The sequence below is a fragment of the Grus americana genome, chromosome 3 (genome assembly GCF_028858705.1).
Source record: "Grus americana isolate bGruAme1 chromosome 3, bGruAme1.mat, whole genome shotgun sequence".
Lineage (NCBI taxonomy): Eukaryota > Metazoa > Chordata > Aves > Gruiformes > Gruidae > Grus > Grus americana.
In genome coordinates, this window is record NC_072854.1 from 6065361 (window position 1) to 6090203 (window position 24843).

At 38.3% G+C, this 24843-nt stretch overlaps 1 protein-coding gene across 9 annotated transcripts in view; it reads right to left on the minus strand.

The window, feature by feature from the left end:
- Positions 1-24843, minus strand: part of SUPT3H (SPT3 homolog, SAGA and STAGA complex component) — a 283193-nt gene that overhangs the window by 131437 nt on the left and 126913 nt on the right. For all 9 annotated transcript variants that reach the window (XM_054820115.1, XM_054820119.1, XM_054820111.1 and 6 more), the window contains one exon: positions 7520-7604. In XM_054820115.1, coding sequence (XP_054676090.1) covers positions 7520-7604 — 85 coding nt within the window. The remainder of the gene's footprint in view (positions 1-7519; positions 7605-24843) is intronic.

Sequence of the window (24843 nt, forward strand, 5' to 3'; positions counted from 1 at the left end):
GTTAAGGGTGGAAAAAACAGACCTGTACATAGACACATATATACACACATACGCATACACCACACATAAATCTGTGTCATTGTTATTAGAGGCCCAAAGACTGATATAGAAAATCAGAAAATACTGGGAGTATGGCTGCCTGCACTCCCTTCATTCTTTATATTTTATATGCACTAGAAGACAATCTTTAACCACTGATCACATTGCTTTTTCCATTCAATCAAGTCAACAGTTTGGATTTTTTTCTTCACTATTGAACATGCTGCTACAATTATGTGGGCATAATTATTCATTTCCTTCTGTTTGATTTTTTTAGGGTTCTTAATAACAGCATCTTAGTCTTTCCACTTTTTAGATCAGTGAAGTCCATCACCACTGGATGCTGAGCAGCATCTCTGCATGACCAGGCAAAAAGCAGCAGCTCTGTCTTGTAGCACATGTTGACTCTGCAGAAAGATCCATGGGAAAGAAAACATCTGGGCAAGTAAGTCATCAAGTCTCTCATCTGAAGAGAAAGAACCAAAAGAGCCCAGAATCCCTGACTGGGACTCCTGAACTGTCTCCTGAAGTAGATTCTGTCCTTTAGAATAAATATGTCTGAATACAGTGAACAAGTAGGAGCTAACATTAGAGTAGAAAACTCAGGACATCGCTTTTCATATAAATTACCAACAAAGAAAAGGCAAGACTTCATCAAAAGTCAGACAAAAGTCTTCATTGTTTCCAATTTAAATTTTCCATAAAACCTCTCCTTAAAAGACATTTTATAATACTCTAATATATTAAAGACGAAATGCTGTCTGTTTGCTCAAGTAATCTCAAGTCAAGTGCTTGCCAATCAAGAAATATTAGAAAATAAAAAACATATGGTTTGGTTTTTGTCTTTTTTTAACAAGATACTGAGAAAACAGTGTCTTCTGTCTGACGTGGGCCTTTCTAAATCAGTGTCATCTTCACCCACAAATGACAGACACACTCTCACTGAGCTCCTCTGCTACAGAGCAATAGTATCTGATCTCTACAGCATGGCAGCAAATGGGTTGAGTCTATTCAAACTTTTTCACTGTATAGAAAAAAAAATATATACTCAGAATGACAAAGCCTACTCTATCCTATTCAGTAAATTAAACAAAAAAGTTTTTTGAAAAACAGCCCTTCCTTTTAGAGTCGCATAAAAATCTTTCAAAAAATTAAACCCTACAAATCGCAAAAATTCATGTCAAAGATGCAATTTCAATTGAAGAAAAACAGTAAAAACTTACTCCTACCAATGCAATAACATAACGTAAATAGTGACCACATTGAAATGATGTAAATGCACAGGGAATGACTAAAAATCGCTTGCTAGAGATAAAGTATCTTCTCTTCCATCATACGAGAGCAATGCTAATAAATGCACATCGTTGGTACTCAGGAAATTTTTTATTTTCCAGTTTGACTTCTTCCAGGGCAGGTGTGCCACGTGTTTGCTGCAAACGTATGCGTGTTGTTTAATTTACTTTACGGTAGGAACAGAATGAATAGTCGAAGGATTTTTCCCAGATGGTTTTTGTGAACTCCTTTATCCCATTCATGTAAACACACAGCGTGTTCCGGTTTGCTGAGTTGTATATACACCCTATGACTTAGTACAAAGTCTGAATGTTTAGTTAGCCAGAAGATTGTTTCCATCCTGTGATTCATTAGGTCCCTATGGTACCCTCGACTTCCTTTATTTTGTACAATCACAAATTATATTAGTTTGTCTTATTTTGATAACCCCTCTAATTAATGTCCTGCACAGGAAACTTTATTACTGTTTTAAAACAGACTCGTAAAACAAGGACTTTTCCCGTTACTAGGGTGGCATAAGTGACAGTTGCGTATAACTTTGGGATCAAGAGTGAACAGCGCTTCACACGTGGGTTTTTTATCAGTGGGCAGTTTCTGTTAATGAACGAGCTGGTTTCAAATCTTTTTTAAAAGGAATGTAAGAAATTCTACAATTATGTATATAAAAGTTTCAAGTCCAACAGTTCAAAAACGCAGTAAACAAACCTGGAACTGTATGATTTCAGAACAGCATAGAGGTTACACGTATTAAAATGACTAATCCACTTTGTGAATGAATAACGAGTGTGATTTGGTTTAAAAAAACCCCCAAAACCTGTAGGAGCAGGCTGTAAAGAACCAAGAAAGCTCTGTCCTTGTTTCTGTTTAAATCCTCACTTTTCCTACTCCACTCTCCCACTGCCATTGTCTTTTTCTCTCAATGGGCAAGTGAAGGTGAGTTTTCCCTCCTCCTTTCTTTTTAAACTGCAATAAAAATGGTTAACAGCTGCAGGAATAAAGCTGGGAAGTGAAGAAAGCACACCATGTTCATCCAGAACATGTACAGCCCTTTGAAAACATAAAATTCAAGCTGATCATGATTAAGTTCTTAGCATTTCGTATCAGTAAACCTATCCTTATGCTTGTCTCTGTATTTTCACCATTCCTTTTCCTTTTGTGGCAAATGACTACCCAATCTTCATTTAAATCCCTACTATAAAAAGCAATTTATTCCACAGGATGGATTTACGATGGACTTACTCGGGACTTGGCATACTGCTGAATCTCTGCATCTCACTGTAAGTGTTCTACCCATGAATTACTGCCACAATTTAAAATAAACTACGTACTCCAGTATAGATTATTTGCCTGCTGACCTGTGTTCTGTGCTATGGTTGAGACCAAAGGACTGATTCTGAATTAACTATATTACCCATGTAAAAGACAATTAAATTCCAATAGTAATAAACCAGAAAAAGTTAAAATTATCTATTTGTATACGCAAAGTGTTCACATATGCATATATATGTAACATGACACCCAAATCATGCTCCTACAAAAGAAGCAAGAATGGAATATTAATAAGTATTAGGTAGCAGCACAAGTTGTATGAAATTGAATTCTTCCATAGGAAGCTAAAAGTAAGTGATCAAAAAAAATCCCAACAGATAGCGTGTACAACGTGATTTTGTGCAATTAAAGTTCCTTTAACATGACACTACTGCATTCTAAAAAAGCCAGCTGAGTGGGTTTGACTTCAATCATTTGACATCAATTGAAGAGATCAGAGTGCATCTTCTAGAAGACACACATTAGCTGACAGGGAGCATAAACCACAACTCTATTAACATCAATTCTATCCTTCATGACAGTCTCCGCGATGACTTATCACACTTTACAAAGAATTCTAGCTGAGAAAACATTTAAAGGATGCAGTCCAAGGCCGTTGCATTGTGCTGTGGTGTTCCCTCTGAGCAGCCAGTCTTTCACAAACACGTAAGGTTACTTACCAGCAGGTAAGAGACTTTTGGACTCTAAAGTTCACAAGCACATCTGTATTTTTGATGTGCTACCTGTGTAATTTTTGATATTCCCCTTGCTGAACTCTGTGCTACTGCTAAAATGTCTTTCACTTTGTAAAAACAAATCGAATCTCTTCCCAGAAGCCATCTGATATCTCAGAAACAAAACGTAAAGGACTGAACTTCAGATCTAGTGCTAAATTGAATAATCAAATTTTGTGAAAGCAGGTGTCAGTACTACTACCACCACCACCATATTCAGCGTGCCTAGAGAGCAAACTGCTGGTAGTTCATTCTGATAACAAATGCCCAGTTGATATGTTCCCACCACAAGGAAGGTACCTCCTTAACTGCCTTTTTGATTTAAGTAGCAGAGCATGATCTTCCTGTCTCTTAGCCTTTGAACATGACATCTGAAGCATGAACACGGCTCTATGGGCCTATCAAGAGAAGAAACTAAGAGATCTTCAGGTTTTAATATTAGTCTAATACTACTACATTTTCCCATGATCCAGTCCAGCATGACAGAAATTCTGGATAGAGATGGTCAAGGTGAGGAGAGACTTTTCTTCTTTCCTAAATATTACATGAAACAAATTCCAGATGCTTTTACATCCAGGTGCGTGCAAGACTTCAGCTATTTTGATGCCAAACTTCCCAATGGTAGTTTAATTACCGAGAAGATTCCCTCTTCCATTTCTCTTACTTAGAGCCTCTTTTTCTTGACAAAGTGATGAATAATATTGATTTTTCCTAAAGCAGGATCTTTGAGTTCCCTTTGCAAGGGCCTGAACAGATATTAAAAGATTATTGTAACATATGATGCTTCAAAATCTTCTTACTGCACATGCAAATCGTATTGGATATGATGAAAGAATGAACTGAAAAAGGCCTTGTTTCACTTCAAACGGTAAGTAATTTAAAGGCTTGTCCCCTTCTGATTAACATCTTTTTGCAGTCCCCGTTGAACCTTTTTTGTAGGCACAACTGTCCTTGTAACAGACGTCTACTACTCATGCTTAACCATAGAGAACAATATAGCCTTGACTGGGACCTCTGGTCTTAGCACACTAAATAAATACAGTTTTAGAGGTAATATCAGGACACCTACAGATACATATAGATCAGTTACTAAACAAATACTGTCAGTCAACAGTGAATTTGATTTCAAATTAAAACTTGAATTCATTGTGCTCTCCAAATACATTATGCTTGAACAAAAACTTTACCAAACTTTCTCAATCTAGAGTGGGTTTTTTTTTGTTTTATATTGCTTGATATGCAAATAGCAAAACATTTGTTATAATTACAATATATGAAAAAAAAATTTCAAACTCATGCTAGCATTCTGACACAAATTAGATGCAATTTATTTCTGAACTTTTATGCCTGTCTCCTACATATTCAAACCCCCAGCAAGCTGCCAAAGGATCCCTTTATTAGCCAGCTGAGGAAAAAAAATTCCTCAAGAGGTTCATCTCACCTAACTCCAAAACTAATTTTAGGATGATGTGAATCATCCTCTGGAGATGCTCATTTCCTTCTACACGTTGGTATATACTTTTAGCAGAATTTAACTTAATGTATAGCAGCATACATATTGTTCAAAACACATGAAAAAATCGATCATAAAATGTGATGCAGACTTAAAAAAGCCTGCTTTTCAAGAATTTGACTTGTTAGTGCAGTCATCTGCTATGGCAGCTGGACCTGATGAAGTATGTAGTAGTTTGAAGCAGTGACGGTATAAAACTGTCCAAACCAACCCAATTTAATAGAGTTCAGATCAACTTTGAAAATAGGAAGCTGGAACTATAAACCTCCCAGATATCAAAAGTCAACCAATCAAAGGTAATCGCACTGGCAACTTATTTTTTAACTCAGAAGCTCAAACCTGGACTTAATCAACAAGTATGAGCTCTTCTTGCAAATGTTTACTATGAAAGATGTACACAACGTGCCAGTTTTACTGCAGGCATGAAAGTAATTTCTGCAGTTTGGCCTTATACATGTGTTATGGATGGCAAAATGGAGATGAATTTTGAGAAGAAATCATTAAATTACATCATGAGAACTGTGTAGTCCATTAACATGAGCAATATGACAAAATCCAGGTAGCGAGCAATAAATTTACATCTGCAGTCAGCTTCAATTATAAAAATGGCTTTTTTCTAGTACTGGATATATATCCACATGAACACCTACATGTAAAATGAAAATTTAATATAACTACATAGTAACAGCTCAATAAGGATGTGCAGTTATAAAGGATGACAAATGTGCAAAAATCCCTATCAGAAGTCTGGAGCATGTAGAAAGCTCCTGATTTAAGAGTTCCGGCATGTGAATGTCAGAGGTCAAAGCAATGAGCTATTAAAGATACTTTCACTTCCTCAGAAATAAAGTGCTGTCTTGGGCTGAGAGGGGAAAGGTTAGAAAAGCTGTTTATCTGCTGCTCCGTTCCCATTCTTCCTTCTGTCAGGAAATCATACATGCTCCTACACCCCACGCAGGGTTAACCCCGGGTCACGGTCATTCCCCAAGTAAGTGCCCGGCTTTGATTTAAGTGCAAAGACCACATGGCTGCAGGTTGCGTTTTCTCCAAACGCACGTTTTGATGTAAAGCTCAGCTCAGCTAAGCCTCGGTGGGACGTAAAAGCACACAGACTCGTCACCACATTATTAGTAAAGGAAGAGCGAAGCCACAGCCATCGGTTTGCATAAATTAAAGGGAGTCATTAACAAAAAGAAAACGTTATTTTGTAGTAGTTAGAGCTCGAATAAGAATTACAAATATATGCCCGGAGCAGCATGTTTAACCAGTGGGAAACCTCTACAGAGGGGAAAGAGGTTGTCCCCTCCCCAGGAGCCGCTCGGGACAGACTTGGAGCATAATAAGCAAAGAAGCCACAGCACAAAGACTCCGGGAGACGGTGGAGACAGGGATACACCGCCGGGCTACTGATTTATGAGCAGAAAAAAACTTCCCGGAGCTGGAAGGAACCCCAAAGTGTTTGCTGTGATTCAGGAAGCCACCGAACGGTTGCTGGATCAAGTGAAAAGCTGAAGGAAAGCACCTGCCTGCAGGCAAACAGTGGGCAGGGGGAGGTTTATTTACAGTATATTTTTTTAAAATATAATATATATGTTATGTAAATAATATATATAATATAAATATATATTATACATATACACACACATACATATATATTTATAGTATGTGGTCTCCCCCATTCTGAATTTTATCGGTTTACAAAAGTTTTTCATTCTAGTTAATGTAGTAGCGGAACCTGGCTTGAAACTTAAAAACCCTTCTGATTCCTGACAGGGCACATTATAGAGAAAAGATCTAGGAATATGCAGCTCAAAGCTCTAACTGACCCAGGGACTCATCATATGTAAATATTAGTTACAATATGTATTAGTATTATTTATATACATTAGTTCTATATAATGTGTATACTCATACATGCCAGTAATTTCATTTGAAGAATCATTATAATAAGAAAAAAACATTTGTTGTGCTTCTCAAGCTACAAGTGACATATAAGAATATAACTTAATGTACAAAGTGTCAGATGGCAGATTCGTGCCATGGTGTAAAATACCATCATTGTTTCTTTAAGAGGTGGTGTTGAACTGTAATTAAAAACTATGGAGGGGTTAAAATTTAAAACTACTTCTGACAGATGAGATTCGAAACAGCTTCATTTATACAACACTTTCACTGGCTTTCAGTAAGGAAAAATATTCAATATTTCTGCATTATTTTTTGACATAAATCAAAACATAAAAAGTAAGAATATTAGAACATTAATATTAAGCAAATAATGCATTAACACAAATGCTAGAACAGAAAAAAATTAGCAATGAGGTCTTCAAATGACTAGTCAGTTTTTTCTTTTTAGCAGCTTAAGGTTTTTAACAACAAAATACATCAGCTTTATTCCCAAGGGAGCAGATATGACACAAATTCAGTACATAACCATAAGCAAAGCGCGCGCACTCTCTCTGCAAGCCTAGCAGTGGCTTCTACAGACTACTGAGGCCAGAACATAACCCTCACTTTCTGCATTTTACTTGTTTCTAAAAATAGAACAATCTATTATTAGCCATTTGATCATGAAAATTTCATGCTGTTTCAAGGATTTTCAGAGTGAAGATTATTTTGTAAGTTATTTTCTTACCAAATTGATCAGCTGAGTGTGGACGATGTCTTCCACCAGTATTGCAGATTCATGGAGTGGTCTGCGAGCGTCTCCTAAGGAAAACCTGAAAGAAAGAGGTTTATTGCAAGGTTATGAAAATGAGTTAAAAAGAAACAAAGTAGGTGGTCTTCAGAAAAATAAAAATATGAATAATACATAATAATAATTCATAATAATAATTATAATAGCTTAATATACCTGTATGTACAGAAATGGATTGCTCAGTGTGGTGCAAGGAATATCATAGAATCATAGAATCATAGAATCATAGAATGGTTTGGGTTGGAAAGGACCTCAAAGCCCATCTAGTTCCAACCCCCCTGCCATGGGCAGGGACACCCTCCACTAGCCCAGGTTGCCCAAAGTCCCATCCAACCTGGCCTTGAACACTGCCAGGGAGCCAGGGGCAGCCACAGCTTCTCTGGGCAACCTGTGCCAGGGCCTCACCACTCTAACAGTAAAGAATTTCTTTCTAACACCTAATCTAAACCTACCCTCCTTCAATTTAAAGCCATTACCCCTTGTCCTGTCACTACACTCCCTGATAAACAGTCCCTCACCATCTTTCCTGTAGGCCCCTTCAGGTACTGGAAGGCCACAATTAGGTCTCCCTGGAGCCGCCTTTTCTCCAGGCTGAACAACCCCAACTCTCTCAGCCTGTCCTCATAGGAGAGGTGCTCCAGCCCTCTGATCAGCTTTGTGGCCTCCTCTGGACTCGCTCCAACAGGTCCATGTCTCTCCTGTACTGGGGCCCCCAGAGCTGGACGCAGTACTGCAGGTGGGGTCTCACAAGAGTGGAGTAGAGGGGCAGGATCCCCTCCCTCGACCTGCTGGTCACGCTGCTTTTGATGCAGCCCATGTAACAGAATGGGGCATTCAAGGTTTCCAGCTACGGTTCGTGGTTTTTTATATATATATATATACACACACACACCCCTTCACAGATTTCTCTGTGCTACACACAACTTTGAAACAATTTCTTAATATATCAATCATACTACCTATTCAAAAAGGATGCTATAAATAAGTAACCCTGTTTTTCCCTATTTATTCAGTCATTTGTGTAAGTGATAGAGGATTCAAGATTATCAAAATCCTTCACTCTCTCTTATCTCAGTTCTTTTATTTACAAAAAAAAAAAAAGGGCACTTTTTTTTCCATGTTATGATTAATGGCTTCAAGAACTGATTCAAGCATTCTCATAGTATATGTAAAATTTTGTCCTGCTACCTATTCATGAAGGAGCAGAGAAACATGACTGTGATGGAATAAAGAAGTGACAAAGGAGCTCTGGAAAAAGGGAATACTCCTCTTGCCACACTGATTGCCTCACATATCCACACCTCTCTCCCTCTGTGACAGCAAAACCCCTTGGTTTCCCAGAGCTGCGGCAAACAAAAATTAGCCAGAGTCATGGATAAATGACTTCAAGAAATTTGCTCAACTGACTTCCTACATCACCTGGTCTGAAGGGTACCACACCTGGTCTGGTATCTGGTATTTGTACTTCAGCATCCTAAACCAGGCACACCATTTCTGAAATACAATTATCCAACAACGGAAGCCTCATGAAAGCAAAGGAATTCATGAAATCAAAGTCCTTAACCATTCCAAAGGTTTACTGGTTGCTCTACTTTTTGTCCCCCTGTATCTGACTTTTGGCTAAATTATTTTTTAAATTTAAGTGGTCTCAAATTTCCCGCAAAATGGTCTCAATGAGGCCCAACTCTGGCTCATTGAAAATATTTTATCCTTACATGAATATCAAAATAATAAAAAAACCCCCACCAAACCCACTATTCCAGCCTTACATCATTACAGTGAAAGACAACTTGCTATCCTTTCAAATATTTCCTCAGGGTATTTCTAAAAACTAAAAAAAAAAAAAATAAGAAAAGAAAAAAAATTCTCTCTCTCTTCTTAAACCTGAGTTTTTAAAATAAGAAAACTAGTATGTAAAATATATTCATTGTAAATTAAATAGCACAGGCCAAAAATAACACTACAGTTTCTTATAAAAATAGTGAAATTTTATTTATAAGTAAGATTCAAATCTTCATATGCGACTGAATATATTATCTCCTTACAAAAACATTCATTATCTTGCAATAAAATAAAAGAATATTTTATCTATAAACAGCTAAAGAGTTATATAGTAGGGTCTTTTCCTTTATCTAATAATGAATTTATATCCAATATTCTTCAAAGAGCATTCGAAATTGTCGAGATATTAAATTTCAGCTTGATATGTGTAAGAGCACAACAAGAACTACTCGGACAACATCTGAGCGTAACCCGCTGTACCACACTAGTCACAGCATGAGGAAATTACACTCTGTATTTGTTCTCTATCATTTGCCTCTCTCATTGAGACTATCGGCATCTTACAGAGATGGTCATGTTTTCTAACGGGCTGTACAACATCTCTGAAATGAGCACAACAAACGATTTTTTCTCTATTATGATGTACATGAATTATAAGGTCAGATACTTCCTAGGATTATATAGCACAGCACAGCAAACAATCCAGATCCTATTAAATATTTTATAAACTGCAAATACCTGGATATTATATAGGAAATACATATAAAAATAGAAATATTTGTTACCATATTACACTGGAATGTAGAATAATATTACAAAAATCACAGATTCAAAACAAGTGCTCATATAGGATAAACCTTCAGTTTGTTTATTTTTAAAGTAAGATACACATGTATATTAACAGAAAACTTACTTTTTTTTTCTAACCACACAAGGTAGATAAAACCAAATAGAATTCAGTTATCACAACCACAATATGTTGTTCATTCTTACTCACTAGCCTTTTAATATTTAAAAGTATTTTTTCTTTGCAAAACGCAAAATAAAACAACTCTGTAAGTGAGTAGTAAATGCATGGTTGCCAGCATTACCATCTTGAGCACAAATGTCTTTCGTTCACAGTTTTACTAAGTGTTCCACATATACAAATGAAAGGTTTTTGGTTTTCTTTTCCAAAGACAGCAAAGCGCAAGAACAAAACTCCGGTTTTGAGGCAGGATGCTGCCTCTACCTTGGCCTCTACATTGAGATGCCCTCCCTGTCTGCGTTTAGAAGTTTCTCTCACAAGTAACTATCAGCTCCCTAAATGGCAAGAAAGGTAAAAGAGATGCCATCAAGATGCAGCGCACTGATCTGAGAGGAGACAGGTATCAAATCTTTTTGCTCTATTCTGATGCAAAAGGATATCTCAGAGTTGATGCTGAAACATGAAGGAGAGAGATGCAAAACCAACTGCACTACTCGATTACATTGAAAATCAAGTTCTGGATGCACCTACTTTCTTTCTTCCTCCCTCACACTGTTTCTACCTTGAAAAGTTATTTCTATCTCAGTTTGCCTTCACTGTTTTCCCACGTAACTTCTGCCAACTTCTTTCCCACACACAGAAATCGAGATACTGGCACGGTGGTTTCAGCAAAAAGTAAACCCCACCACACCTCCCCACAGCCGCTTCCTTTTTCTTTGCAATGGATACGGGATTTTTTAGACACTAAAAAAAATATAAGGCTTTCATACTTGGTTAATTGTATTTGTATAGCATTTCATATATTTCTTGATTCTAACATGCTTATAGAATAATATTCTTTAAGATACCAAACACATTCTTTTTTTACCCCTATCTATCTGTAGGTAATAACTACAAATGCACAAGCCGTTAAAGTAATAAATTCTTCCATTCTTTTTTCTTCACTTTTGCCATTGTACTTCTCCATAGCAGAATAAACATTAAACTAAGAGTCGGGGGCTCAGATTTTTGCCAAGTTGTAGAACACGGGGTAGGTTAAGAACCAAAAGAAAGCCCTAAAAAAAAGGAAACCAAGATTTGGTGCCCTTGCTTCTGGGAACTGAAACTGAACTTGATGTTTTAATATAACTTACAAATTTCATTTCACTTGTGCTTTGCTTTTAATGGTTCATTAGAGAATCTTTTAAAGAACCTTCCATTCCCTAGAAGTATAAATAAGTCTTCCTAAGAAACATATAAAAATTTCTGATGAAAATAGAAAAGAGCTGTCTCCCCACAGATAAATACCAAAGAGGAAATACATCAAAATCTAACATTAGCAGTGCATCAAGACAGTAAAACGATATGGAAGACTATCCTGATAATAGAAGCACCTACCCATTAGACACGTCATACAGTAACAAAACCTTCTCAGAAGATCCAATTTCAAAGGTTTGTCTGTTTTAAGGAAACATTTTTACAAGGGGGTGATCAACTTACCCAGATTTTCACAGGAGGATTAAAATAGTAGCACAGAGAAAGAAAGGACTGCTGCAGCTCTTTTATTGTTTACTTTTAGCTTCTATTTCTAATTTATTTAAGTTCCTGTAATGATGTTTCCAGACTCATCAAAAGAGGTAAATGTCCAAGCCACTAAATGCCTACATGAAGTATCATGGCATACTGTGTGTAAACACACACGCACATACTTGGCACGCGCTAAGGTACAACAGCTACTCATGGTGTGGGGACCTACCGTTGTAAGAACCCGAAAATCTTGGGCAGCTACAGAAATAGATAAAGCACTTTCTTTTTTTTTTTTTTTCTCCATTTCTTGGGGTTTTAAATGCCTGTGAAAGGTATTGGGCCAGGCACAGGCTTGCTTCAGAAACCCCGATGCAGAGCTCTCCAGGTGGCCAGACCACCAGGAGAGCAGACTGTGGAGACAGAGAGCTGCTGCAACCTCCCATCCTCCACAGCCTTGAAAAGCTGTCCTGGCCAGAAAGGAAGTATAACCAGGGTGGCTGGGAGTGCACTAAGCTAGAATAAATAGTTTCCCTTACTGGGGCTTCTATTGAGTTCATACCATAACAAAGCTGCCCCGACTCATGTGGAATTTACCACCTTGAATAAATTTGATGAATCTAGCCTAGGAAAAGTATAAAAGCAGTGAGGTAGACTGGTGGGAAATATCCATTTTTTCTTTTTTAGAAATCCCTAACAATTTTCCTTTTCTGTTTCTACAGGAAGGATTTGCAGCAGCAGAGATGGGACCTCCACACTTGAGGGCATTTTTTTAATGCATCTCAAAATCTCACGTAGGGCAAGCAGATGATACTTCTGTCCTCAGCACAGAAGTATTCATTTGCTCCTGTCTGCACCTGGAGCGGGACTGTGGGTCACAGGGATCCATGTGCCTGCAGCGCCAGCAACAGAGACACCTGAGTGGGTGCACGCTGTGTATGTGGGAGTGTAGCCCATGAGCAGGGTAAGAGGCTTGGGATCCAAGTATCAAAGTGGCCATAAATCTGGGCTGGACACTGGAGAAACCAGAGGGTCTGTGAGTTGGCTACTGGAGGGACCAGGAGGTCCACACCAGCTGCTAGGGAGACTGTGGAGCCTGGGGCTTGTTTGAGAGACCTGTTTGTGCGTGGGTCTGCACGTGAGGATTGAGGCTCTCCAGCACTGAATGACTGAGCTTGAGGCTACTGGATTTGGCAATTCCTAACTTAGGACATGTGTGGAAGTATCAGACTCAGACTAGATGTGGCCGTGAAGGCAAGGATTTGCAACACACACACAAACATACTGAGAAGAGTCAAAAGAAATCAAAGGAGCTTGGAAGGTGTTCAGCCAACACATCATGGGAACCCAGAGACGAGACTTAACTCACATGTAGACAACTACTTGTTGACATGTGAACCTGAGTGTTTGTACCAGCAAGCTGATTCCCACTCTGTATTTTTATCTCACCGACCAAGCAGAATATGATCAAGATATAATTGCTCACCACATACAGAACCAGCTAATTCACTGTTACAAATCTAAAACCAGGCAAGGGTCCCATAAAATCACAGAGGACAAATCAACTACTATTTAGACTGGATAATATCTGGGCTCACTTCTCCTCAGTATTGTAAGACTATACAGTAAATTTCTTTTCTGTCAGCTGTTTGGCCATAATGCATTTGGAATGTGCAGCATATTAATTCTCAGAGATGGTTCCATACTATGCGCAAGTGTCCTCCTCAATATATTAATTATTTGAGACTTGAAAGCCAGGTGGTGACAAAGAAAATCAGTTTTACAGTATTGAGCACAAGAACATCCAGAAAACTTCCAGCAATTCAAATACCAGAAGGACAAGCACTGCGAATCACTAAAAAAAATCAGTAACAACGAACGTTGAAAAATCAGTCATACAATACATTGAAGTAATTCAGCTTGGTGCTGTAAGAGGCTGACTCTGAACACAAAGATAAAAATATTGAGATCTGGCTCCTCAGATGACAGAAAATTAGGAAACTACAGGTTTCTTTCTGACGACCATGGGAACGAGCCTACCATTGCAACAGATGTCCCAGAGAAAGTACGACTTTTTCAAAGTCTCCAAAGCTAAAGCTAACTCTTCCCTCCCCATTTTGTTGCTGAACAAATTAGGCAGAAATAGAGTCTGAAAGGAAAGAGGTGACTGGTGTCAGACCAGAAAATTGATGAGACACGCACAGGAGGACACGTTGTACAGAGAGTAGAAGAGGAAAGAAAGAACAAAATCCAGGTGGAAGAAATTGTCCAAAGTGAAAGGATGACTGCAACAGGGGAAAGGGGTGTAAACAACGAGGTCTCAAAGTTATTTCTATTTTATGTTAACATACATTATATCAGAGAGAGATGATGTGACAGATTGTTGTTTTATAGGCATCGCTCTTTCCTAATACTATCAGTGAACTTTAGTAAAGGCACATTAATTTAAAAAGTAAATAATCTTGCTTGCTTATTGCCTTATCTTAATGAAAAAGGGAACAATTTAAAGCACTAAATTATATTAACTAACCAGCACATTTTACCAGTGCTACCTGAAAAAGCACTGGAATTTACATTGCTATTTATATGTTTATCTGTTCATCAGGTAACTTCCACCAAAGCCCATTTAAAAAGAAAAGATAATCTTAATTCCAATCAGAGTTCATAGTTAACATATTTATCTGCTTGGATTAATGAAACCAAGTTTACATAGATTTCATACATCACACCGAACACAGTTCTTTACCAGGATTTAGTGCAAGTATGAGAGATACAAAGTCAAACTGCAAGTGGTAGCTGTGTTAGCTTTTTCTTTAAAGTTTAGAAAGATCACGTGAAAGTTACAATAAAAAAAAGCATTCAAACCCTACAGTAATTTTAATACAAAAATTACAAAAAATTAGGGTTATTTTCCAAATTTTTTCTGCCCAGACCTTCTTCAGTGGCTAAACTTGGAAGAAAGAACTAGCGTTTTGCAAGAAATTGTTCTTGGAGATTCACGCTGTCTTGTGCTGTTTGGTACGTTAGTAATCACCCAACAAGGGTTTTAAAAAGCTTGTGTGGCAACTTCTAAATAACCTGCCTGCACTTTACACCGTCATGGCTCCAGGGCTCCTTCACTCCAATGGCTGGGCACAGGCTACAGCCCCACCGAGCAGATCACCAACTCTGGGCAAGACCAAGGCAAACTGCACTGCATGTACCGAGACGTGGTTGGGAGAATTAGACCAAGCAGTCATTTGGTCTATCAGGAGAAGGGGATCAAATGGGAGAGTTCATTTCTCCGTGAGTTTTGACTTGTTGGGAGTCCTGACTGAATCTGCTCTCAGCACTGATGGGAGTTGTCCTAAAAAAGAAGAGGGAACCAAGAAATGCTGATTTAAGCTATATCACAGGCTTCAGTTTGTGCAGTCCGTATGCTCTATGATCAAGTGAGGTCTACACTAAGATTGGCAAATACAGCTTCTCCCTAATACAGGGGTGGTGTAAACTTACAAGGAAGTTGCACTAAGCCCACTACAGAAAAGTACTAACAAATTCAAGTGCCAAATTACATAAAGACAAAGCATACAGATTTTTACATCCTCACAGAAAGAGCAGCTGGAAAAGTAGGCTGGATATTTTTAAAGCCTAATTTGCTCCAGGACAGCACTCTTCCTTGTGCTAATTAAGAGCTGCAAGGTTAAATAATGAGGTCCCCTATTCTCAGCTGCCCTGAGCTACTCCATGTTACTCTAACCACCCTAGCATGCAACCATGCTATCATAAAACCCAAGGATAGATAAGTAGAACAGCCTCATTCTCTAATATGAAGACCCAAGAGCCAGCTGTGAATCATGCTGCCTTTTAAAATGAACCTGTCTAATCTGTATGGTTAGTCTTGTGTCCACAATTAATGGAGAATGCAACAGGGCCCACAATTCCCAGTTTCATAGAATCATAGAATGGTTTGGGTTGGAAAGGACCTCAAAGCCCATCTAGTTCCAACCCCCTGCCATGGGCAGGGACACCCTCCACTAGCCCAGGTTGCCCAAAGCCCCATCCAACCTGGCCTTGAACACTGCCAGGGATCCAGGGGCAGCCACAGCTTCTCTGGGCAACCTGTGCCAGGGCCTCACCACTCTAACAGTACAGAATTTCTTTCTAACATCTAATCTAAATCTACCCTTCTTCAGCTTAAACCCATTACCCCTCGTCATATCACTACACTCCCTGACGAACAGCCCCTCTCCAGCTTTCCTGTAGGCCCCTTCAGGTACTGGAAGGCTGCAGTTAGGTCTCCCTGGAGCCTTCTCTTCTCCAGGCTGAACAATCCCAACTGTCTCAGCCTGTCCTCATAGGAGAGGTGCTCCAGCCCTCTGATCAGCTTTGTGGCTGGCTCTCTGGACTCCCTCCAACAGTTCCATATCTGTCTTATACTGCGGCCCCCAGAGCTGGACGCAGTACTGCAGGTGGGGTCTCACAAGAGCGGAGTAGAGGGGCAGGATCCCCTCCCTCAACCTGCTGGTCACGCTGCTTTTGATGCAGCCCAGGACACGGTTGGCTTTCTGAGCTGCAAGCACACACTGCCAGCTCATGTTGAGCTTCTCATCAATCAACACCCCCAAGTCCTTCTCCTCAAGGCTGCTTTCAATCCATTCTCTGCCCAGCCTGTAGTTGTACAGTTTCAAGCAGTCCTCTCCAGAGGACATTGGAAACACTGAAAAATTGGAGCACTCCCCAGTGCCCAAATCTGGGGACTTCCTTCTATCTATGACAAACTCGGTGATCCTGCTTTAGAAGGGAGTTGGACTAGTTGATCTCCAGAGGTCCTCTGCAATTCTGTGAATCTGTGACTTCAAGGTCTCTTCCAGTATTGCTTCCTCTCACAGCTCTTTTCCCTCCATCCGTCCCACTCTCTCCCATCACCCCTAACTCCTGAAACGACCATGCATTTTCCTTTCTTAGATCTATACTCCGCTACACAATCAATCCCATTTTCTTGTCTAATAACCAAGGAATGTAACTCACCACCCTGATGACGTGAACAACGCTAACTCCCCACTCTCGTACTTCTATGAAATCAAGAGAATCTACAGGAAGTTAATAAAAGTAACTACTGTCTACTTATTCAGCAAGTGGAGATGTCCTGCTCACTTGTTTTAATACTATAATATTAACTCTAAGAATTTTATTACTAAATTATTGAATCTTTACTAAAAGGAACTCATCTTAGAGGAAAATGCTTTTTCCAAAATGTCTATGGCAGTGAGAATGGAAAAACAGGAAATGTCAGCTACAAAATGGGTTTTTTTCAATATAAAATTAAGCTTTGATGATGTCTGCAGATATTGGAAAAGCATAAACAACAAGAAGAGAAACATTACATAATACCATTTAATTATTCAAAAGTACATAGTGACAAGTAAAGGGATAAAATTTAGAAAAGGAACATTTAGAGCAAATTAGAAGGAAAACATCTGAAAACAAGAGCTAAAACCCTCTGTAACCCTCTCAGAAGGAACAGAAGTTTCACTGCTGGCAATACTGGAAACTAAGCTTAACCAAGAACCCAGGGGGGTTTTGATATTAAATAAGTACACAAGAAGAAATCTTGATTATGTGACTTGAGATACTTAAAAATGAGATATGATGACATTCTAAAAGGGTATGTCACCTGCAACTAACAGACGGTTGTTGGAACTCTGTATTTGAAGTCTGAAATAAGCTTCACTGATGCTTATAATTATTAGAATTCTAAAACCAGAAAAAGACTTCATAATTAATACTTATTTTGAGCTTACTGAAAACATATTAATGTTTACTTAATGGTCTTCAATACAGATATTTCTCAATTACTGTGGTGGAAAGCAACATCCAAAGGCATCAGTTAATTGCCCCACTGAAGTAAGATCTAAACAAGGCAAGACCTTTGTAAGAACAACTTTGTTTACCTGAAAATTGAAGTAGCTTGTTTACATCATGAGTTTTTAAATGGTAAGGTCTGCCAGACAGCAGGATTAACAATGTCTAACATCATGCCAAGTCAAAAGTCCAATTCTTCTCACATAAAGACAAACTCTGTCCTCAGTGATGCTACCATAAATCAAGAATAACATGAAATCATCAGGGAATGAATTTCAGAGATGCTAAAGTCTCCCAACTCCATGGGAGGTCGCTCTGTCTTGATTAAATAAAGTGTTATTTTTAAGCATGAACCTTCTGAATCATGTTCTTAAGCTAAAACTGAAATTGCTTTAATAACTTGTGGAAACAAAAAAAAAAAATCCTAAACTTTCCCCTTTAAAAAGGGCAACTAATATTAACATTTCTTTAAATACACCATAATGTATGCAGTAAGAAATGTGTATCCAATTTTTGTCTTAATAAATTCATGCCCATACCTGGAAAATGACTGTGTTGCAGGACTAAAAGAGAAAAAAAAAAAAGGGAAAAAAAGAGGATACCACTACTATACTACTGCTTCTCCATGAATCACGGAACAGGTGAGGTAGGAAGGGACATGGGAAGATACCTAGTCCAGTCCCCCTGCTCAAAGAAGTTTGCTCAGGGCTGCGTCCAGTTGGGTTTTGAGTATCTCCAAGGAGGAATACTCCACAACCTCTCTGCACAGCCTGTTCCCACGTTTGACCAGCATAACACTGAAAAAGTGGTTTGCTTATGTTTAAGTGGAATTTCCTGTATTTCCATCTGTGCTCACTGCCTCTTGTCCTGTCACTGGCCACCACTGAAAAACGTCTGGCTTTGTCTTCTTTACTCCCCCCCCAATCAGTTATTTATAGACATTGATAAGATCTCCCTGAGCCTTCTCTTCTCCAGGCTGAACAGTCCCAGCTCTCACAAGCTTCTCCTTGACTGAGAGATGCTCCATTTCTTTAATCATCTTAGTGGACCTTCACTGGACTTGCTCCAGTATGTCCATGTCTCTCTCATACTGGGGAGTCCAGTAGTGGACCCAGCACCCCAGATGGCTCTCACCAGTGCTGAGCAGAGGGGAAGGATCACCTCCCCCACCTGCTGGCAACAGCTTGCCTAATGCAGCCCAGGGTGCTACCACAAGAGCACATTGCTGGCACGTGTCCAAGTTGGTGTCCAGCTGGACCCCCCCATGGCCTTCTCTGCAAACCTAATTTCCAGATGGTCAGCCTCAAGCCTGTTCTGGTGGCGGCCGTTATTCCTTGCCAGGGACACAACTTGGGATTTCCCTTGGGGAACTTCATGAGGTTCCTGTTGGCCCGTTTCTCCAGCCTGTTGAGGTCCCTCTGAATGGCAGCACACTCATCTGGTCTATCAACCACTCCTCCCAGTTTTGTATCATCAACGACCTTGCTGTGGGTGCATTGTGTCCCATCATCCAGGTCCCTCATGAAGACATTATACAGTATTGACCCTCAGATCAACCCCTGGGGTACACCACCAGTAACTGGTCTCCAGATGGACTGCATGCTGCTGGTATCAACCCTTTGAACGCAGCCCTTCAGCCAGGTGACTGCCTCACCGTCCATCCATTTATCTACTTCATCAGCTTGTATATGAGGGTCTTAAAGGAGACAGTGACAAAAGCCTTGCTAAAGTCAAGGTAAACAGCATCCACTGCTCTTCCCTCACACAGTGCACCAGTCATTTCATCATCAAAGGCTATCAGGTTGGTCACACGTGATTTCCCCTTCATAAATCCATGCTGACAACTCCAAATCACCTTCTTATCCTTAACAAGCTCAGAAATGGTTTCTAGGACGATCTGCCCAGGGATCAAGGTGAGGATGACTGGTCTGTCATTCCCCAGATGGTCCTTCTTGTCCTTTTTGGAGATGGAAATGGCATTTGCTTTCTTCCACTCCTCGGGAAGGAACTTCGCTCAGTGGCCATGACTTCTCTTCATGAGCAATATCATACATAAAACCAAAGCAGAATACTGTATATTATGTTATGGCAAGAATAAATATGTAAATTCAAATCTGATTCTAAGCTGAACAGGTTGTAAGATTATCCATACTTAAACTTTTATGACTCCAGTTAAGACATGGAAAATGAATTCATGTATGTAAAAACACAACTTAGAAAATGCATTTGAGCAAACTGGTTTTTAAAATATTTTTCCTCCCTCATGGTCTATTACTTTATGAACCATCCACATGCAAAATGTTGTCAATTGTCGATGCAAGATGCTATACAGGTCTACTTCCAACAAACTATTTATAGGTACACCTCCTTCAGGGTGAATGTGTCTGAATTCCACCAAAACCTAATTTTCTAAGTTTTGCTAAAAGCTCTGCAGAATAATCTTTCTAGATATGGTTTCACTGAAGTAACTTGGTTACTCTTTGTAAACTGTTGTAAGTACAGCACCCATGAGCTGAGAATAAGTGTGATTTTGTAAAATAAGTAAATGCTAGAATATGGGCAGCTATGTTATGTAGGTGCTTTTAAAAGGCCTGCTTATTAAGGAAAACGATAGACTTCACCCTGGTTTGTTTGTTCGGTTTTTTTCTTATATTATTGTACACACTTTCTAACTGCTGAAAGTCAGCAGATTTATCCCAACACAAAGCTGTGGCAAGAATTCTTTTCAGTACCATTGTATACTAATCAGAGTACACCAAACTCTAACAGTTAAGTGTCTTAAATTGATTTTACAAATCTTTATGACTGTCAAAGGAAAAAGATATAATTTATTCCAGTTGTATAACATAATATGTTCCGTTCTCTCATTCACAAAGGGTTTCAGTTTTTCAGGAAATAAATGAGACAACTGTCTTTCTAGACTATGCAGACTGGACAATGATCAGTCATTTTTGCTCTAGGAAAAAGTTCATCTCAACAATATACCCAAACACAAATGGAATTTAACAAAGCCAAGAGAAATGAATTTTCAGTCTGCTCTCATGAGGACAGGGCAAAAAAGTGATGAGGAGAGCAGGAAGTCAAAACATCATTTCACTGTATATATACATTATAAGTGTTAACCAAATGTGGAAATCCCTAGCTATTTTAAATCTAGATTAAAACCACAAGACAATTTAAACTAATCCACAAGATACAAAATATAAATGAAGATGAATGCTTTATGCTAATTTTTAGAGAAATAATATTATTCTCTTTATACTATCCAAAATGTCAAGACCGTTTTTCATTGTTTTAAAAATTCACATCACAACTTTATGAATGAGATCTTTGGGTGTTAAATGATGCTAATTATATCCAATTCTCAAATAATGCACTTCCTTATTAGATGTTAACGCATTTTATAACATCAGCTGGTTTATTTTACTACCCTCCCTGAAGTCAGTGCCTGGAGAAGGGAAGCAACTTGTCCACAGTTGGTCTGCAGCAGAAAAAACAAGTTATTCCCCTATGCCTCCCATAGCCGGGTGCTCTACTGACAAGTCAGGCTTTGCAAATTAGTTTTATTTCAATAGTAAATTAGCAAATTAGATTTAATTTAAATAGTAAAACAAAGTGATATGAAAAGTCTACCTATGTATGTAGAGAACCTCCATTGTCATCTTTGCAGTACTTGGGTCAGATAGATGTTACAGTACTCACTGTAACAATGGGGAGAAATATAAAGAGGTGTCAAAAACATGACCTATCTCAAAAATACGAGAACATTTGAGACCAAAAGAGCATTACAAATCTCAGCATTTCTCACAAACACTTTAAAACCTAACTATGAAATTACTATTTGCCGTATTTCTAGATTATTTTATTTTATTTTGTAGTTATTTTATATATTAACAAAACTGCTGTAAAATACTTAATTTGACTTTTGGATCAGCAGCGGTCCACAGGTCATAGCTTGGAAATCTGTGCTCCCAATTACCATTAACAACTTAGGGGCATGACAGTTCATGCCTTCAACTAATGAAGCACCACAACCTCCCAGGTATCAAAAACCAAACCTGCTCTGAAGTGCTACAGTAGTTACTCTGTGTTATCACTGAACCTGTGAGAGAGAAATAGAAATTATTTCCCCCCTAGGCACAGACAAAATATATCCACTAAGAAGAAACAATGCACAACAATTAAAATATAGAATAATTCTTTTGAATAGTTGGTTTAAAGTTAGGTTTAACTTTAGAACGCACTGAATACACCGACACTCTCTTTTTTTCTGAAAGTAAAATTCTGCCATAAAATACATTAATTCCACTTAAAAAGACAATGCTTTAAAAGTGTGTTTTATTTCATAAATCGGACTATGCAACCTTCTCCCTAGAGTAAGAAACTAGAAGTTCTGTGATAAAATCTTTTCTGGAAAGTCAGTGCAATTTCATATCAATGGTGTGCTCCTTTTCCTGCTTTCAAATGGATTACTTAAATGTTTTAAAATGTTATAACCCACAATAATCTGTTCCAGGCACCAACGAAAAGGAAGAAAAAAATTACAGAAGTCAAGATGTCGCCTGGAAGCACTTTATGGCAAACATTATAAAGATAACACACAGCAGAGAAGCTCTGGTTCAATCCATTATAAATACCCCATTCTTCTTAAAATCACAAAAATGTATTTATAGTAAAGAACTCTTACAGGCTTTTCCCTCAGAAGACTTCATTTAAGTACAATTTGGCAGAATTTTTGGAACAAGGAAATAGGAGTTTTATAAAATATTGATGTTTTACAGTCACCCTAGTCTTGATCTACTTGCTACAAAAACAAAAGCAAGGACTTTGGAAGATGACCACATCCGTGTCTACTAATTAGACTTTAGTTTTTCATTTTGTCCAAAATGTGCTCTCTAGCAGTTATACTCAGCACAGACACTAAATCATCACTTAGACAATTAATGCCTCATTAAAAACACAAGTTATTTTTTCTTATTTTATTACAGACATATTGTTTAAGGAATTATATGGGATTTTTTTTTATTTATTTTTTTAAAAGAGGGTGACAATACTGGCAAAATATATTCCTGCACACACAAGCTATAGATCAAAGCTCTGTGTTTCCCAGATGTCCAAACGACAGTATAGATAGCTGCCCTCTCTTCTTGTACCCCAGGTCCCTCCTAAGACTTAAGGACAGGGGTGTACAGAGAAGAAATAGGCTACACTGACCCCCTTGTGCACTAAAATTACTAAATAATCACTTTGAGCGCAGAGATGATCAGAAGGTAGTAAGAAACAGCTTTTTCAGATTTCTCAAAATAAATCGTTTTCTTCTTTTCAATGAAAAGTGGCTCGGTGGAAAGTCAGAAACAGAAGAATAATTGGATTTTAGAAAGATTTTCTCACAAGCAAATTAGGGATGAAGCACAAGTGCTTAAAAATCTTCACTCAAAAACTTAATTTTCAAAAATATGAAAAATATTACAAAGGAAAGAAGCAAAATCACTAGTACCAATTAGGTACCGTTTAATAGTAATATAAGAACAACACTAAAAAGAAGGATCCAAAGTTATAACACAGCACAACAAGCTGTGAGTCAAGAATAAAAGACGAAAAAGGGGGACAAGAATTACTCTCGTAGTGCTCAACAGAATGGCACATGAAAGAAAAGGCTAGTTAATTATTTCACTTTATTGCTGATAGTTCAAAAAGGGTCAGTGTAAAGGACAACTTGGCATCCATTCGAATTTGCTTTTTTTTTAAAAAAAAAAAGACTTTTTTCTGATCTTTCTCAATTAAAAAAAATAGACAAACATGAGCTGTGCTCATTCAGGTGAAATGTGCATGGCTTGCTGCTTGTTGACATGCTTTTAGATTTGAATAACTGACAATGTGGAGAGAATTTACTATAAAATTATAGTTGGATTGAATGAATATCTTAATATGAAATTATAATTTCAATTTACAAATTTCAAGCTCGTAAAGTAGGGGTAAAATCAGTAATCAAATGTAAGCATTTAAAAAGGGATTTTTAAAAAAACCATAGTCCACTCAGTGTTATGCCCAGTACATGAGTTAACAAAGAAAATTATTCTCATGGATAGTATACTTTGCTTTCTTATCTGTATCTGTAGAATATAATGTGAAATTATATCAGCTAAAATCCTAATTACCTTATTTATCAAAACAGATAAGCTAGAAAAAATAAAAAAGCATACCAGAGAGTCCAAAAGTCATTCCAATGAACACTTCCAATTACTTATAGCACATTTCTATGATTGCAGAAGAAAAAAAAATTCTTGAAGAAATTAAGTACATGTGCAGCATCCTAACCAATACCAACAGATGCTCAGTGGCAAGCAGTTTTTAAAAAGAACCACGCTTCCAAAATAAGAATTAATCTCTATAGACAAAAGTCAGGAATTGCTGTGCTTGAGGCAACAGTATTTAGCATCCCATCCTTCCCTTTCTTTTCCTCCTTAGGAGCCAATGGTTGGAGTCAGGGAAAGAGCAAATTCTCCAAGAAAAGCTGCGGTTTCACTGAATCACACACTACAAAGGCAAAAGCAAATGTAATTTTTAGTATCAGAATGATCTGTTACAGGAGAGTAATTAATGTCTCCCTCTCTGCTGCAGTTATCGAATATTTCTCTTTTCCTTCCTTTCAGTTTCGGAGCCGGAGAAGAGAGAGCAAGAGCCGTGCGCCGGGGTACCCTGTGTGCCACGGAGGGGGCAGCCACAAAACACCGTGGTATTCTCTTTTTTTTAAAAAAAAAAAAAAAAAATACCAACATCCTGACTGTGCTTCTATATCCAGGCACAGTCGTCGCTTCTTAGAGCTCCAGCTTGGCATCACTCAACACACAAGCCATGGTGCTCGTGGCTGAGATTTGTGTGGTCTACGGTAAGCTCCGCTTCCTCGAAAATGTGTGGCATGATACAGAGTTTATTTAGAACCTAAGTCTCTTGGGCACGCTATGTAAGTTTATTGTTTATCATTTGCTGGGGAAGTCTTCTGAGGTCAAGGTAAAAAGCAGGAGGTGATATTTGATGTAAATGTTCCAAAGCACGTTATGTGGTTGCATGGTTGCAGTGGCCCCCAAGCACTTTGCTGGTGGTCCATGGAGATCTGGCTGGTGGAAGGTGCTGGCTTTCCCTGTTTCCAGCTGCTATATCATAT